Source organism: Aegilops tauschii, chromosome 7 (assembly GCF_002575655.3).
Source record: "Aegilops tauschii subsp. strangulata cultivar AL8/78 chromosome 7, Aet v6.0, whole genome shotgun sequence".
Classification (NCBI taxonomy): Eukaryota; Viridiplantae; Streptophyta; class Magnoliopsida; order Poales; family Poaceae; genus Aegilops; species Aegilops tauschii.
The window spans coordinates 552,777,650-552,795,110 of record NC_053041.3 but is presented as its reverse complement, the minus strand read 5'-3'; the positions used below and the strand labels follow the sequence as shown (position 1 = coordinate 552,795,110).

Genomic DNA, 17,461 nt, shown 5'->3' with positions numbered 1-17,461 from the left:
CTGCTTAGCTTTCGTGGTGAGTTATGTTTGTGGCTTTCAATATTTCCCATGTAGCTCAGTCTCAAATATGTTTGCGAGATGGCTCTGTGGGATTTTTGTTCAACTTAGGGCTTAGATTCCGCGCGCGCGCGCGGGGGGGGGGGGGGGGGGGGGGGGGGGAGTGGGGGGGTATGTGCTTCATATCGGGCAATGCAGAACTGCTACAATACCATCATTCTTAACCAAGCAGATGTTTTATCAAGTTCCTGAAGCTTATTTTGGTCTCTAGGTGTAGCCACTTGGAGGTTGTAGCTCGAACTTTGTTCGGCCAAATTGGGTGATTGTGTAACAATACAATTTACATCGATGTTATTCTTTTCCTTTTCATTTTACACTTGTGTATGGATTAGAAGTTCACAATAAAGATGATTGTGTGTGCATCAATGGATGCAGAGACCAGGGATCTCTTTGTCGAACAAAGAGCAATGCCCCATCCATTTTTGTGGCAAACCTATGTAACTATGCTCCACCTCCACCAATCAGGGTTCAGAAATTAGTCCATGTTGCTTTAGTCGACGGGATGGAATGTGATTATGGATGGTGGAGTGTCCTTCATTCAGTCATTTGCCTGAAGAACATCGCCATTTCTGAATTCTGATTCTGATTTCTGTCTCACCGATCGACTCCACTCATCGTCCCAAAACTCTCAGGATTGCAACCCACAGAGCGCTCCATTTCCGCTTTACACAGACCACGTCAGGACGCGCCGATGGTGTCGACGTTGTCGAGCCAGCTGACCACCTCCTGGATCGCCGGCCGGCTGAGCGGGATGGCGTCGACGCAGAGGCAGGCGAGGTCGAGCACGTACAGCATCTGCGCCTCGTCGCCCGGCCGGCATCCCTGCCTCAGCCGCGGGTCCAGCGCCTCGGCGCGCCTCCCGGCCGACCGCATCTGCGTCACCCACCCGACGAGGTCCCTCGGCTGCCCCGCCGCCGCCATCATCTCCACCGGCCGCCTCCCGGTGAGCAGCTCCAGCAGCACCACGCCGAAGCTGTACACGTCGCCCCGCAGCGTCGCCACCCACCCCTGCCCGTACTCGGGCGGGATGTACCCCAGCGTGCCCACCAGCTCCGTCGTCACGTGCGTCCGGTCCGGCAGGATGAGCCGCGCCAGCCCGAAGTCCGCCACCCGCGCCTCGCCGGACTCGTCCAGCAGGATGTTGCTCGACTTGATGTCCCGGTGCACGATCTGCGGCGTGCACGCCTCGTGGATGTGCAGCACCCCGCGCCCGGCGCCCCGCGCGATCCGAAGCCGGGCGCGCCAGTCCAGCTCCTCCTGCTCCGGCCGCCGGTCGTGCAGCCAGTCGTGGAGGCTGCCGTTGGCCATGTACGGGTACAGCAGCAGCCGGAGCCGGCCGCGGATGCAGAAGCCCTGGAGCGGGACCAGGTTCTCGTGCCGCGTCACCGACAGCGCCTCCACCTCCGCCCGGAACTCCCGCTCCACCAGGCACATGTCGCCGTTGAGCTTCTTCACGGCCAGCCTCACGCCGCCCTCCAGCTCCGCCAGGAAAACCAGGCCGTAGCCCCCCGTTCCGATGATCTGATCCGGGCTGAAGTTGTTGGTCGCCTTCAGGATGTCCACGAACGTGACGCTCTTCCTCGCCGGGTCGCCGCCGCCGAGCTCCTCGGACATGAACAAGATCGTGTCCTTGGACTCGTCGCCGTGCAGATCCGACATGGAGTAGTCGAACAGGGCCGACTCCGCGCACTTCCCGCCGTCGCTGACGGATCCGTTCGTTATGAACCTTCTGATGGCGATCACGGCGAGTCCGGCCAAGACGACGACGGCAACCACACCGAAGCAGACTCCAAGAACGATGGCCACAAGCAGTCTCTTGCCCATGGTCTTGGACGGCGAAGACTTGCCCGTCGCCGTTCCGCTTTTCTTGCCGCAGCGGACCGAGATCGCCTGGCCGCAAAGCTTCGGGTTCCCTGCGAAGTTCGCCGCCGGGAAAGCATTGAACTGCCCGCCCGTCGGGATCGGGCCCTCGAGATCGTTGTGTTCGACGTTGAAGTCGGAGAGGAAGTGGAGCTTGGTGAGCGCCGGCGGGATCGAGCCCGTCAGACGGTTCTGGCGGAGGTCAAGAATCTCAATCTGCGTGACGCCGCTGAGCTCCGGCGGGATGCCGCCGGAGAGGTTATTGTAGCTGAGGTCGAGCACCTGCAGCGTCTTCATCTGGCCGACCTCTCGCGGGATCGCGCCGGAGAAGCTGTTATCGCTGAGGTTGAGCGTGGCGGAAACGCCGGACATCTGGTAGTACGCGCGGCCCGTCCTGACCGCCGCCCCGTTGTTGGGCGTCAGGGTGAACACCAGCGGCAGAGGGCCCGGATTGAACTCCGCCATGGCCTTCTCCGAGGCCAGCAGCGGCAGCTCCATCAGCGACGGCGGTATCTCCCCGGCGAACTGGTTGCCCGACAGGTCCACGTAGTAGAGCCTGTTCATGGCGCCGAGCCAGCTCGGGATCGGACCGGTGAGGCGGTTCCCGGCGAGGTTCAGGACGTTGAGGCCCTGCAGCTTGGACAGCCACGATGGTATCTGGCCAGTCAGACCGCACTCCTCCATGACGATCAGCCGGACGTTGCTCACGTGGTCGCCGACCCAGCCGGCGTCCGGCAGGGCCTCGCCATAGAAGTTGTACGACACGAGCAGCGTGGCGAGGTCCTTGCAGCCCTGGAGGTTCCAGAACATGCCGCTGATGTTGGTAAAATTGTTCACGGTCAACGAGAGGAACTGCAGCTCTCGCATGTCGCCGATCTCCGGCGGCACCTGCCCGGAGATCTCGTTGTTGGCCACGCGCAGGGCCGTCATCGACGTGCAGGAGTAGATGCTGGGCGGCATGGCGCCGGTGAGGTTGTTGGAGGCCAGGTCCAAGACGGTGAGATCGGTGAGGCGGGAGAAGTCAACGGCCCCGAGGTCCCCGACGAAGTTGTTCGACCGAAGGTCCAGGTAGCGGAGGCTGGTCCAGTTGCCGATCACCGGCGGGATGGTGCCGGTGAGGTTGTTCTTCCCGAGCCGGAGCTCCTCCAGCATGGTGAGCTCGCCGATGGACTCTGGCAGCCCGCCGGTGAGCGCATTGTAGGTGAGGTCGAGCTTGACGAGGTTGATGAGCTTGGCGATCCGCAGGCGATCAAGCCTCCCCTGTATCCGGTTGGAGGGGAGCGCCAGCTGCTCCAGCGACGTCACGTCGAAGAGGTCGTCAGGGAGCTCGCCGGTGAGGTTGTTGCGACCAGCGCTGAGGACCCTGAGGCGCGAGCAGTTCCCGAACCCGGGCGGGACGGGCCCTCCGAACGCGTTGAGGGAGACGTCGAGGACGGCGAGCGCCGGGCAGATGGCGCAGAGCGACGGGATCGCGCCGGCGAAGCTGTTGTTGCTGGCATTGAGCGAGACGAGGCCGGGCGTGAACCGCCAGAGCACGGACGGGAACCGCCCGGACAGATGGTTGCTGGACACGTCCAGCACCCGCAGCGGGAGGCGGGCGCGCCCGACGGAGGCCGGCGCGTCCGGGAGCGCGCCAGAGAGGCGGTTGTAGCTGACGTCGACGACGGAGGCGTTGGGCAGGGCGAGCAGCTCCGCGGGGAAGGGCCCGGCGAGGCCGTTGCCGGAGAGGTTGAGGTGCGCGAGCGCGGCGAGCCTGGCCACCGCCGGCGAGATCGTCCCGCCGAGCCCGCGGCCGGGGAGCGAGACGCTGGTGACCGCGCCGTTGCCGCCTCCCGCGTCGTCGCAGCCCACGCCCTCCCACGCGCAGCAGTCCGGCGAGCCGCGCCAGGAGGCGGCGATGGTATCGCCCGCCCGCGGCGAGAGCGCGTCCAGGAAGGTCAGCAGCGCCTGCCTCTCCCCGTCGCCGCACGCGCCGGCGACCGGGCCGGCGAACAACAGCAACGCCAACGACGCAACGACCACCGAAATGACGACCCGCTGCCGCTGGTGCTGGTAACTGATGATCATAGCGAGGCCTCCGCCGCCGTCAACAACATGGGGAATAATCGAACCGTGGCGCTTGGCCGGGCGTGGACTTTTTTCTTAGACGACCGGAGCGGAGCGGGGGAGGGCGGGATGGATGGAGAAGCTAGCGTCCCATTGGCCGGCCTGGAGATGGTTCGTCGTCGTGGTAATATACTACGTATAGGTTTATCCGGCGCGAGGTCAACGGCCATGGCCATGGCCATGGAGGGAGGGAGGGCCGGGGCGTAGCGTAGTGCTTCGCGAGTCATGTTGAGCTCTTGGGGCAGGTCTGACTTTTGGAGGTGCGGCTGATGGGGCATCCAAGGGGCGGCTCATTGGCCAGCCCTGGTGCGACTCCCCCCCTCCCTCTCGAGTACGTAAGACACCGATCCAAGTTGCCATTTGTTTAGCGCGCGTCGAGTCGTCAGTCAGGTTGCTCCGTCTGATCAGATCAGATGCTTGTACGATAAAAATGGTCGTGTTGGTTAGTGAATGATGTGGTGGATGTGATCATGTGATGTGACCCGGCCGCTTACGGTTTTGATCGAGACGGGAGGCTTTTATGTACGGACGTGTTCGGGATTCCGGGTACGTCGACCGCGGGATTTTGATCGTCAATGGAGCTTAGTTGTGCGCGGCCCTCTGCAGTTTCGGAGGATTGCTGGGGTTTTGACGTCGGTGGCTCGTGTTATCGTTATCGTTTCGTTGCCTCGCTGGCGTTTCGAAGCTGCTCGGGGTGTTCATAGGTGACTCTCGGGGTGTACACGCTCGCGGGAAAGACAATGCACGTTTTTTAAAAAAAAAAGAGCATGTGGATTGCAACGGAAGGAAAAAGAATAACACACACCCCTAACCCAGTAGCAAAGGCGCATCGAGCCACACACACGGAGGCTCTGTGCCACCCGACAACTGCCGACAAACACCACCGGAGGGGGCATCGGCCGGCGCCCCATCGGATCTGGCCCCTCTATATATGGACAGGGGGCATCCAGGCAGTCGGCCGTCCAGCCGCCCAGGTAGCCTCGGTCGCGCTGGTCATTGTCGCCTCCGGAGCCCCATAACGCCTCAATCTCCAATACCACCAACCATGCGCCGCCATCTTCGTGAAGACCGCATGCCCACAGAGAGAGCTCGCACCACCCATCCAATGGTGCCCGAGCTCGCCTAAAGGAAGCCAACCGGCCAGGTCGCCACTGGCGAGAGCCACCACCATCACGTTGGCACCCCCACTGCCCAACAACCCATGTAGAGATAGCCACCTGCGCCCCTAGTCGCCCTTGGCCCCTGCCGCCAGTGGGCCAGAGCAGCCGTTGCTGCCACCTACAGCCCGCCACCTCGCCGGCATGCTCCCCCAACACCCAGCCTATCGCGCCACCGCCATGCTGTCGCGCCACCGCCATGCCACCACACCGCAACGCCACCTCGCGCTTTGTCAATGAGGCACCCCGATCCAGATGCGCCAGCCCATGCCAAGGCCGTTGGGAGGGGGACAAGGAGGCCTTGTCGTCGCTAGCGGCGGTGTGGGAGGAGGAGGGTGCGAAGTAGAGAGCTGGAGGCGACACCCTAGGGTTCCTCCCCATCGCCTCATGGAGGCGACGAGGGAGGGTGGGTGTGGGATTTTTTTTCAACCTTATTTCGTTTGGTTATTGATAGTGTGGCCAAAGGATTGTAGTGTCGACTGACTACGTTGAACCATGTAAAGGGAGGGAAGAATTGTATGAGATCTCACATTAGGTGGGATCATGAGATAAATCTCAAACGTTCATATTTATACATTTCAAAAAAATCTTAAATTATTTGAAAACATTCCTGCGGGGTATGTCTACAACTCCGGAAAAAATCAGCTCAAAACTCGATGTACATTTAGAGATTCAAAAAAGACACATTCGAATGTGAATAGTGATACGTTTGGGTGAATAGTACTTTGACACTATTCACATCAGATTTTGTCTTTTTTGTTTCTATTAATGTTGGTCAAATTAGGGGCTGAAACTTTTTGAGGTTGTACATCAAATATTGATGTGTATCTACAAATTTTTTGAGAATGTTTGAACATGTTTTTTTTTCAAAAAAACCAATCTCATTGATCTCATATGCCTCCCCCATGTAAAGGGTGCGTATTTAGGAACCTCCAAAGCAATCATCGATGAAGTAAAATAGGAAGATGGAAGGATTCCCGTCAGCTGAAGTTGTTCATGAAAGGGAGTAATGAACATCGAGGCTCACTGTTTAGCAAAGGCAGGCCACCATAGCTCATGAGCCGCACTTACAGCTCACAAAGTGCCTGTTTAGTTTTTTGGTTGCCGTTTGATTGATGTTGGGGGGGGGGTAATTGGGAGCTATGCTCCTTCAGATGATTTTCTCTCTCTAAAACAGGCAGGATGACCCATTCGAGTTTGCACGGCTAGAATGTTATATGTATTTACTTATTATGAATCATGGAGTAAATAATATAAAACTACTAGTTTACAGGTTAGGGTTTCAAAAAACTACCACTTTTTAATTTTTCTCATAAAATTACCAAACGAGCGGCCGACTGTTTCAAAAAACCCAAAACACCAGAGACTAGCGTTTTAACCGTTTTCCTGACGTGTTGGCCCCACCGGTCAGGCCACCTGGCCACGCGCGCTCACGGCGCAGCCGTTGACCGCCGTTAGCCCGACCGGTCCAGTCGGAACCAAAGGAGCCGGTCGGGCCGCACTCTCTCTCGGTCTCCCCCGCAGTGACCTAGGTGGGTGATGGCGGCGGCGTAGCCAAATGTCGTCGACGGCGAGCTAGTGAGCCAAGGCATCACCGGCTAGGAGGGCGGTGGACATTCAGAGGTGGACAAATGGCTAGGCAGCTCTAGCTTCCCGGCGCAGCGGTCGCAGCAGCCATCACCGCTTGCGGCTCAGGTAGATCTGGAGAGCTCAGATCCGGCAGTCGAAGCGGCTAGGGTAGTGGCGAAGTGCATCCACGCGGATCCAGATGGCGTCCACAGTTGGGCGTCGTCCTTTGGTGGAGTGAGGTAACAAATTTCTGGGCCCTTCATACGTTTAGTTCAAATTAGAACTAGGGTTAGTACTTGTTTGTTCTTGGCATGGTACTGCAATTTATTGGTTATGTCACTGTAGAAGAAAGTGCATTTGGTTAGTGCATTTGGTCAGTGCATTCACTGTAATTAGAAGAAAGTTCAGTAATGTTCAATGCATTTGGTCATTGTTTTAAGTTTCAGTGACTTAAAAAATAATTGTTTGTCAATTTAATCCTACAGCTTAGATGATGAGATTTCGGACATGAGGCTACATTTTCAAGGAACAGATAATATGGAGAGAAAGTATTTAGTTTCTTCAGATATCAGTTATCTGACCATATTAGCATTGGTTGAGTTGGAGGGCTATGGAATGGATGTTTTTCTGACTTATGTAAAGGAAGAGGGAAAGGGGCTGGAGGGTGTGGAGGCCTGGATAGTGAGGAGGCATTAGAGGAAATGCTTGACTTATTTGTTGATAAGAAGGTACTGAACATCACTATCAGAAAAGCTACTGATCCAAGCCCAGCAGATGTTAATATGGATCACATCATGCTTGAGGAACAGATCCCCATTGATCATGTTGGTGAACCTGTTGTTTACAGAGTTTCACAAGAAGGTGTTCTGTACCTTGCCTCTAATGCTAGTTTGGCAACTATAACCCCTGATGAGCCCTACCTGAACACACAACAAAGCTGCAATTTCAACAAGGGGAAAACAGTTGTGGAAGAAGAAGATGTAGAAGAAGAAGCAGATGAAGAAGAAGATGATGAAGATGTACCAGAAGAAGAAGATGAAGTTGAAGATGACAAGTCCTCTTCAGATTTTGAGTTCTTTAGGGGTGATTACAGAGGGCAGAAAATTTCTTACAAAGCTTGGTGTAGGGGTGAAAATGAGGCTGGCACTGATACTGCAGAGCACTTTTGTGGACCTAACTCAGAACCTTCTGAGTTTTGGCAGGAAGAACAAATTGTTTCTGAAGATGAACAAGCAGAGGATCCTGCTGCTCTAACTACAAAAGGAGCCAAAAAGCTTAAGCCAGTTAGAAAACCTGCCCCAACTAGCAAGTCTCACAGTGAGCCTGAGCACATCAAGTTTGAAGATTATGTCCCTGAAGCTGATGAGTACTGTTTTCCAGGTGATTTTGGCCTAAGTGATGAAGAAGATGCTCCAAGGCTGCCATCTGGAAGGAAGAGTAGGAAGAAGTAGAAGAAGGAGAGGAGATGGTATGATCCATCCAGGCCTGATGCACATGAGCAGTTTTCAATGCATTTGTGCTTTGAAAATGTAGTTCAGTTCAGAGAAGCTCTGAAAACACATAATGTGTTAATTTGAACAATGAGACCTGTGACTGTAGGAGGTGGGACATGACTGTTGTGTGCCATTGCTGCAATGCAGAAAGTGAAGATACATCCTGAAGACTATGTCAATGCTTTCTTCAAGAAACCCATGTATTGTGAAACATATAAGCACATAATATTCCCTGTGCCAGGTCCTGACCATTGGCATCATACACCTGGTGATGATATTTCTCCACCTGTTTTTAGAGAAAAGAAAGGTAAAAAACAAACTGCCAGGAGGAAAGGCATGTTTGAGGTGCCAGCTAAAAAGGATACTTCTAGGATTGGTACAGTGACATGCAGCAACTGCAAGAAGCAAGGGCACAGGTTCAACAATTGTGGTGACCCATTGAAACCTAAGTTCCAGATGAGGATGAACAAGCACCAGGTAACTCCTTCAGTTCCATTCATTGCATTGTTACATTCATTTCATTTGTAGAAAAATAGAGCTAACTAATCTTCTTGTGTAGGAAAATAGAGCTAACTAATCTTCTTGTGTAGGAAAATAGAGCTAATTACGCTGAGGTTGGTTCTTCAATGGCTGCAACTGCACAAAGGCCACCAAGGGTACTTGCTGCCTCTGCATCGGCACCAACAGCTCCTCCAACAACAAATGAGTCAACATAGACAGCTTGTAGGTCAAGGAAGAGGGTTGCTTCCACATCAGTAGCAGCACCAGGTACACCATCAACAAAAGCATCAGCCTCTAAGAAGAGGAGCACCAACATTGAGGCTACAACAACAACACCACCACCTCTCAAGAAGAGCAGGACCAACACCTCTTCAGCAACACCAGTAGCACCTCCCAAGAAGAAGAGCACAACCATTTCTTCAGCGGCAAATAACACCAGGTCATCAAGGTCTTCTCCAGCAAAGAACACTAGGTCAGCTTCTGCCAATAGAGCTGGCAATGGATCTTCCGTTGCTCCTACACAATCTGCTAGAATTGCTATGCAGGATGGGTCAAAGAGGGTCAGGAAGCCATCTGGGAGATTGAAGGATTACTTTTATGCAAGTGGTAACTAGCTGAAGTGGTTGAATGTATGCAAGTGAACTGTTGGATTTGGTTTGTAATAACACTGCTTCACTAAGTACTTGCTACTGTTGGATTTGATTTGGTTTGTAATATGATACTGTTTGTGGATTCAGCACTATGTTGTCTACAACTTCCATTTATCTGCATATTCACAACATTTAGCACTTGATGGTGCTGATACTGAGAAATTGAGATATACATAGTCACTGACCAAATGCATACATTGATTCAGAAACATCCATCCGTTACATAGATAGAAAGATAGTCATTGAGAGTACCATACATTCATCAGAATCTCACAAATAGTACCACAACTCTCTCTCAGATAGACTTACAGATAGAAAGATAGATAGATAGGTAGATACATAGATTCATCAGTCATAACGCTCGAAGAAACGAGCCCACTTGGCCCTAGTAGCTGGATGGGGAGCCATGACTGCCCTCATCCTTGCCCAGCTAATGATCTGCATGAACGTCCTTCCCCTGCCACCAGTGAAAACCAGCTCAAGTTCTTGATCATTGCATTTCTCCAGTACCTTGTCGGAGAGTCGGCGGTTGAACTCCTATTGCTGCTCATCTTGGGCCACCTCAAGTGCCCTGTGCCTACGCCTCCTCCTCCTCCTCTGTGTTGCTGCAGCCCTAACCTCCACAGCCTCCCCCTCCTCCTCTGTGACATCTCCCATGTCAGGATCCATCTCTAGGGTTTCTTTTGGGTGGCGGCTGGTGGAGTGATTGGGAAAGTGTGGGGGGTGGGGAGGGGTTTCTATTGATAGATTGGGTTGGGTTTTAGTAGGCCTAGGGTTGCATTTGGTTAGAGACTAGTGGGCCACTAAGCCCAATTACCCACACAAATAATATATGTAGGCTAACACATAACATAGAAGATCAATTAGAACACTTAATAACATAGAAGATCCATTTCCACTACTTAGTAGCATAGGAGATCCATTACGACACTTAATAGCATAGGAGATCCACTACAACTTACTTAAGAACATAGGAAATAAGGTTCTTAGATAAGAAGCTAAAGTTCAAATGCATGGCCAAACACTAGGTTAACTTCACATTCCCCTAAAATGTACACCCATATAATCACTTCAGACTGTTAGGCCACATCCTTATATATAGGCCTTGGATGCACTTACTTCACCAACATATCACAACAACTTCATGACTCAAGGATGGCCTTGATTTGCTCTAGCTTCTCCTTGCTGCCATACCCATCTTTCAGCAGCTCAGCAACAACTAGCTCAAGCTTTGCCTTCTCCTTCTTAAGAACATCTCTGTTAACTTCAACATCCTTCATAACCTTCCTGGTGTTCTTGATGATATCAGCTTGGCTCTGCAAAATGCACCTCCGCTCATTTGCAAGTTTAAGCTTTTCCATCTGCACCTCCAACCTAGCTTTCTCATCTACCTCCTTCTTCTTCTTCTCAAGTTCTTCCTCCTCCACTTGTTTCTGGTTCACCTTCCCCACCCTACCATCCTGCCAATCAAACATCATGGATACATCATCAACAAGCTTGGTGTACTCAATGCAAAGCTTGTCATTTTTAATCTTAAGCTTGTCCAACTCCCTTTCATGTTCACTCTTAACCTTGGCCAACTCCTTCTCAAACTTCTCCTTGTCAAGTACCCTTCCTAGGTTCTGCTCATGGAACATTTCCCATAGCTTGCACAAACATCTCTGAAGAACAGGAGGCCAAGGCCCATCAACCCACTCTACAACACCACAATTCACACCATTTTCCTGCATTTGTAAATGTGATAAGTTAGTGCAAGTGGACTAGTACCTTATTTCAATGCCATGATTAACTTGATATTTTCTAACAATGAATAACATAAATGATATATGATAAGTTATTACAATGCCATGATTAAGTTTCCAAAGTAACAAAAATACATAAGTGACTGTCATATCAAACAAACTGTTGCATCATATCAAACATAAGTGAACATCCATAGCAGAAAACTTAATTGGCATCTAACCTGGACTGCGCAGCCATAGAAACGCCTTCCTGTTACAATGCCTTCAAAAGCAACACGCTTAATAGGCCTCATTTGGTGCATAATGCACTTGGGTTGAGCAAGCTCAAGTTGGCCACAGAAAAGGGGCTCCACAATGGTGTCTGGTTCCTCCTGCAACCAAAATAACCAAAAGAACACTGGTTTCAATCTGCACTCAATACTACAATCAACTTGCACTGTTCATTAACCTGAACACTAAAAAATCCCCAAATCAGCATGAACCCTAACACTGTACAAGCATGAACCCTAGGTTAGCTCAATCCTACAATCAAACCCCACCCTAACTAATCAAGAACAATATCACAGAGACAACAACAACACTACACTCAGCAAGATCCATGGCTATAGCCTAGGCCTACTAGCACCTAACCCTAACCCTAGGTGGCAAAGAAAAACTTACCATAAGTCCCATGTCCATGCTGACAACCTCACACTCCTCCTCGGAGCTCGTTTCCTCGTCGTTCCAGGAAGGCCTGGCGGCAAGGAGGTCAATGGCGACCGGCCTCGAAGACGGCGAGCGGCGACGAGCTGGTACTGGAGTAGGGGAGTAGGAGCAGGGGAGTGAGCGAGCAGGAGAGAGTGAGTGAGCAGGGTGCGCCCGACCGACGGACGGGGTATTTACCCTGGTTCCGACCGGACCGGTCGGGCTAACAGCCATCAACGGCTGCGCCGTGAGCGCGCGTGGCCAGGTGGCCTGACCGGTGGGGCCAACACGTCAGGAAAACGGTTAAAACGCTAGTCTGTGGTGTTTTGGGTTTTTTGAAATAGCCGACCACTCGTTTGGTAGTTTTATGAGAAAAATTAAAAAGTGGTAGTTTTTTAGAACCCTAACCTATAAACTAGTAGTTTTATGCTATCTACTCTGAATCATGGGGCTCTTGTATACATTTGATTCCATGTTTACCTTTCATGCACAACTTTTATTATAAAAATTGGTGGGATCTTTTGTTTACATCAGATGAATCAAGAATATTCTGGACAAACATATCAAATAATCAAACCGTTTGTGTGAAAACAATGGTATTTATGTTCCCAAGTGATTATTACAAGCGATGTTATTTCAATACCAAGTGCATACCATGCACATGTTGCCAACTCATTGTTTGACCCAATTTGCAAGACACATTTTTCTAACTATTCAATTTATGCTATAGAAGTTTATATTAATTCACTTACCTAATATAACAGTACAATAGTAATAGACGTAGGTTGCAGGCAGAAATCTCAACCATGGTATAAAACAATACAATACACACACATACACAAATATAACATCAAAACATAATTAAAGAGAAATTTTGATATAACCTAAATTCAAATTTAGCGGAATCAAGTTTTCCAGTGATATAAAATACAATTGTATGTTTGAAAACACTAAAACTATTTTTTAGCAATACTGTTTTGCGATTAACCATGCTAGCTAAATAAAAATAATTATAGTCATGAATAATGTATATGATAAATATGTTTAGAAATATGAATGTTTAGTATATAAAATATTTATGATGTAAGAGCAAAGATGGTGCAAACACAATAATAGCTCTGATGATCATGTTTGCTTCCGTGGGAGCACGGGATCAAGAATCATAAGAATTAAAGTTGACACTGGCAGAGATGAGTAAAACGTGAGTAACGAGATGAAAGTGTGGGCAAAGATTGGTAGACCGCTGCATCGGTAGGCAAAAAATGTGAGAAGCAAAACTAAGATGTATAAGAGAGAAGAGTGACATATAAATTATGACAAAGGTTTGAAGATTGAATCCAAGTTAGGCACATAATCAGGCGCGCTGGATTAGATAGAGCTATATTATTTCTTAGTTGTAAACTTAAAATGCTGAAATTTTCCCTAAAAAGAAAAAATCTAAAACAAAAAACATTTTTGGTCCTACCTGTCTGGGCTCTCCAGTTCGCGCCCACTGCAGGGCGAGCACCATGTCCATGACCAACACCACAATATGCTTACAATCATCATGGCATCGATAATCCCATACACGTGGACATGTTTGGGTATTGAAATATCTAGGCCCGTCTCAGCTAGCCCACACAGGCCCATGCATGTTTCTTTTCAATCGGGTGACGCGAAGTCTGAGGGCTTGGAGGCCAGATTGGATAGTTTATGTCAACCGTGATGGTGCTCGGAGGATGGAAATATTATTTAGCGTGGTAGGTGAGAATCATTATGCACCCCAAAAGACTATATAGTGCCGTATATAGGGGATAAATTGCGCATACGCGCTGCACTTCGGCCAGGACAAGTAGCACATTTTTTTCTCTTTTTTAAATTTCTTTCTTTTCCTTCTTTATTTTTTTTTCCTTTTTTGTTTCTCCTTGTTCTCCTTAAGTAAAATAGACGATTATTTTTCATGCTTTTTGAATATGTGAACATTTTTTTAAAACACATGAACATTTATTTGAGATACATGAACACACACATATGTTTTTAAATGAAAGTATAAATAGTTAAAAAAATAGTTGAATATTAATTTTCATATGGATGAACATTTTTCTGAACACATGCACACTTTTTCTCACATCCATAATGTTTTTTTAAACATGCGAACAAATTAGATGTTTTTTACATATGTGTGGACATGTTTTCCAACACAATGCATATTTTTCCACTTTACCTTTTTTAAGTGTATATCTAAAACAAGTGAAATAAACCTATTTAAAAATTACATTTTCTTCAAAGTGTTCCTCTCTTTGTTGGGCAGCACCTGAACAAGATCATTAAGATGTCTTGGCGAATTGTCCCAATCACCCAGGCAGTAAGGGAGCCCCCATGCTATATCTATTTGTTTGTCGCAAACTGACTCAGCGATTTGAAAGTTTAAAGTTTGGGATCTTAGGTATGTTTAGCATACAGGAAATTCGGGTCGAGTTAGGTCTGCCTAAGTGCCATTTTAGTTCTACACAATCAAAAAGGGAGAATCCTTTTGGTTTCTGGTTGATTGTACTCTTTTAGGTTCACCGACTTCACAAATTTGCTCATACCATTGAGTGAACTATATGATGCCCCCCATGTTGCAGTGGGAATCTCTTGTAATATAGATAAGACTTGATTTTTTGAAAACAAGAATATATGATCAGTAATATGAGAACCAAAAGTAAAAGTACATATGATTTACTATGTTCAAATGCGAAGATGTACTTTTCCTAAAATGATTCATGCTTTGGCTGCATGATTCAATAGATAAAATGTTAAAAATGAATCTACGAAAATAAGGTAAAATTCTCTAGTTGCAACAAGCGACACACAGCGAGTAATTTGTCACAAGGTGGTAGCCACCTTTGCAAGGGGTACCGCTTAACAGTGATTTTGGAAGAACTGACTTTTTTTTTTGAGAAATTTTGGAAGAACTAAGGTGTTGCCGTTTTGCTCGAAAAAGGAGGGTTCTGCCCATTCTGGGCCTCCAACACGTCCAGATCTATGCCTTCTTCAATCCACCGCACGGCCCGATCTCCTTGGTCCCCCCACATGACAAGTCATCCATTTCTAAAAAAAAAACATGACAAGTCCTCCATTACTCAAAAACAAAAAAAAACATGACAAGTCCTCCTTAGCCGGTTAGCCCATAGCCCGTTCCCCTCTCGCCGCCGCACGTCCGCGCCGGCCGACGGGGATGCCACCGCTCGGGTACGGCGTGCGTGCTCCGTTTACGCGTCGAGCCCTCGCCGCGCGGCCGCCTCGGTACCGTGCGGAGCGGAGCTAAGCGACGGTTTCGCCCACGAGCACGAGGCCGCGCCCAAGCGCGCGTGACCGCGGGGCTGCCGCGGCTCCGGCGGCCGACGCCGGCAACGCGCGCGAGTGGCTCCGTGGTGGAAATACAGAACGATGTGCGCGGGAATCGTAAGTTCTCGAGCTCAAGCTTCTGAGTCCGAGCACTCTATCCTCATTTGTTACATTTCAGTTCCTGCTGTAGCCAAATCCCCCGCTATAATGTTCTTGGTCGACTCATCTCTGTGGAAAAACGTTGATGGGCTCGCTAACTAGAGCATCTAAACATTTACCATTTTACCTTCTTTAGAATATTTGATTGATGACATGCGTGGAGGTATATGCTGGTAATACTAGCTTACATTTTTATACACATCCAGTTCGAGAAACTACATTACACCCTAGATCGAGGCCTGCGACATCTAATATCTTGCTCTGTTTGCATAGCAGAGGAGAACTGGGAATGACGCGCATAAAGTCCTGGCAAACAATGAAGACTTAAGCGATGTCTTAGTACAGGAGGGAAGAAAAGCACAATGTTCAAAGCATCAGATCTTCAGCAACACGTCTGTTGAGAACTTAGACATCTTCATCACCGCCTGCTTCGAAGGGGGACCACATTTTCAGTGTGATCATCATATGCTAACCTTGCAATAAGGAAGCATGCAAGCAAAATGAGAGCAATGAGTCCCCCCGCGGTGATTCCAATAACTAATGCAGGACGCAAGTTGTTCCGTCGCTTCCCAGAGGCTGAAGATGGTCTTGAGTTGCAGTCATTGTTGATCATAGGTCCGCATAGCTTTGGATTCCCACTGTAGCTGGAATTCGAAAAGGAATCAAACTGTCCTCCACTTGGAACTTCCCCTTCTAGCTTGTTGTTAGAAACATCAAATCTGGATAGGAAGTGCAGATCACTCAGTGCAGATGGTATTGCACCTGTGAGCTGGTTGTCCGACAAATCGAGCGTTTGCAGGTTTGTGAGGTTGCAGATTTCTTGTGGTATTTCGCCAGTTAAGCTGTTGGAGCTTAAATTAAGGATGTCGAGCATTTTTAGCTGACCAATCTCAGGGGGAATTACACCAGTGAAATTATTGTTGTCCAGACACAATTTGCTAGGAAAAGCACCGACCGTCCGGTATTGACGTAATGGTGTCCAAAATGCAGGCAACTCAAGGAACCTTGTGTCCAACTTGGCAGCATTTCTCTCTGATAGTAGCATTGGCAACTTTGACAATGCAGTTGGTATATTCCCTGAAAGTTGGTTGCTTGATATGTCTAGGAAGAATAGGAAGCCCAGTCCATCAATCCAGGATGGTATTTGTCCAGTGAGTTGATTTAATGATAAATCTAGCATCCCCAAATTTTCAAGATTTGATATCCAAAGCGGGTCTTGCCCAACCAATGGGCAATCATCTATGGTGAGTACCTGAAGCTTCTCAAAACCATCAATTGTTTCATCCTGTGGTATGGTTTCACCCTTGAAATTGGTTCCCACCATCAGGGAGGTGAGATCCTTGCATCTCTTGAGCATCTGAAGTGTATTTGTGATGTTTGTAAAAGAGTTGCCGGTAATTGAGAAGAAGGAGGGACCTGAGATTTCCAATGCTTGGTGAGAACTGGCCATGAAATTGATTGAAAGCCAGGCGTAACGCAACTAGGTTGGTGCATTGTGACGCCCGGATAATCAAGCTACAGTAAAACTCTGCTAATGATGCCACGTCACCCCCGTTACTGTTTCCAATCCTTCGTTAGTTCAAAACCGATTCAAAAATCAATTCAAAATATGGCAAACAACAAGTTTTCAAACATTGAAACAAAAATGTTCGGAGTGAACCAAATATTGCACAGATAATTATGGTGGAGAAACCACACCTTTATAAAATGTTTAAATACTATGAGATGAATAAAACAGTAGCAAAAACAATTATATAAGTGTTATTAAATATAAACAAATATTAAACTAGTTTATTTAGTCACTAAAAACTTTTTACAACTCCGATTTAGGTGTGGGCTTTAAGTTATTATAAAACTATAACTATTAAAGAAATAAAATAAAACAGTAAAGGAAAATAAATAAAAGAAAACACAAACAAAAAAAACAAAACAAAATAAAGAAAAGAGGCCTGCCCCCCCACTGGGCCTCCCAGCCCAGCTAACCGGCCGGCCCAAACCGGCCCACCAGCCATCCCCTTATCCACTCCAGCCCCCCCCCACTCCCCACCGACAACCTCCACCTCCCCACTCGCCCTCCCCCTCGTCTCACTCCTCCTCTGCTTTCCCCCCCGATCCAGATCGGATCGGAGCGTGGGGGGCCCGACCCCGCCGCCTCGTCCCTACGCCTCGTCGCC

At 49.1% G+C, this 17,461-nt stretch overlaps 2 protein-coding genes across 2 annotated transcripts; both read right to left on the bottom strand.

The window, feature by feature from the left end:
- Positions 1 to 304: 304 nt before the first annotated feature.
- On the bottom strand, positions 305 to 4,117 carry LOC109770453 (tyrosine-sulfated glycopeptide receptor 1-like). The gene has a single exon (XM_020329154.4). It carries the CDS (start codon positions 3,982 to 3,984, stop codon positions 736 to 738), a length of 3,249 nt encoding a protein of 1,082 aa, XP_020184743.1. The 5' UTR covers positions 3,985 to 4,117; the 3' UTR covers positions 305 to 735.
- An 11,446-nt stretch (positions 4,118 to 15,563) lies between these two features.
- LOC109770457 (receptor-like protein 2) lies at positions 15,564 to 17,215 on the bottom strand. The gene has a single exon (XM_020329158.4). It carries the CDS (start codon positions 16,735 to 16,737, stop codon positions 15,706 to 15,708), a length of 1,032 nt encoding a protein of 343 aa, XP_020184747.1. The 5' UTR covers positions 16,738 to 17,215; the 3' UTR covers positions 15,564 to 15,705.
- Positions 17,216 to 17,461: the final 246 nt, after the last annotated feature.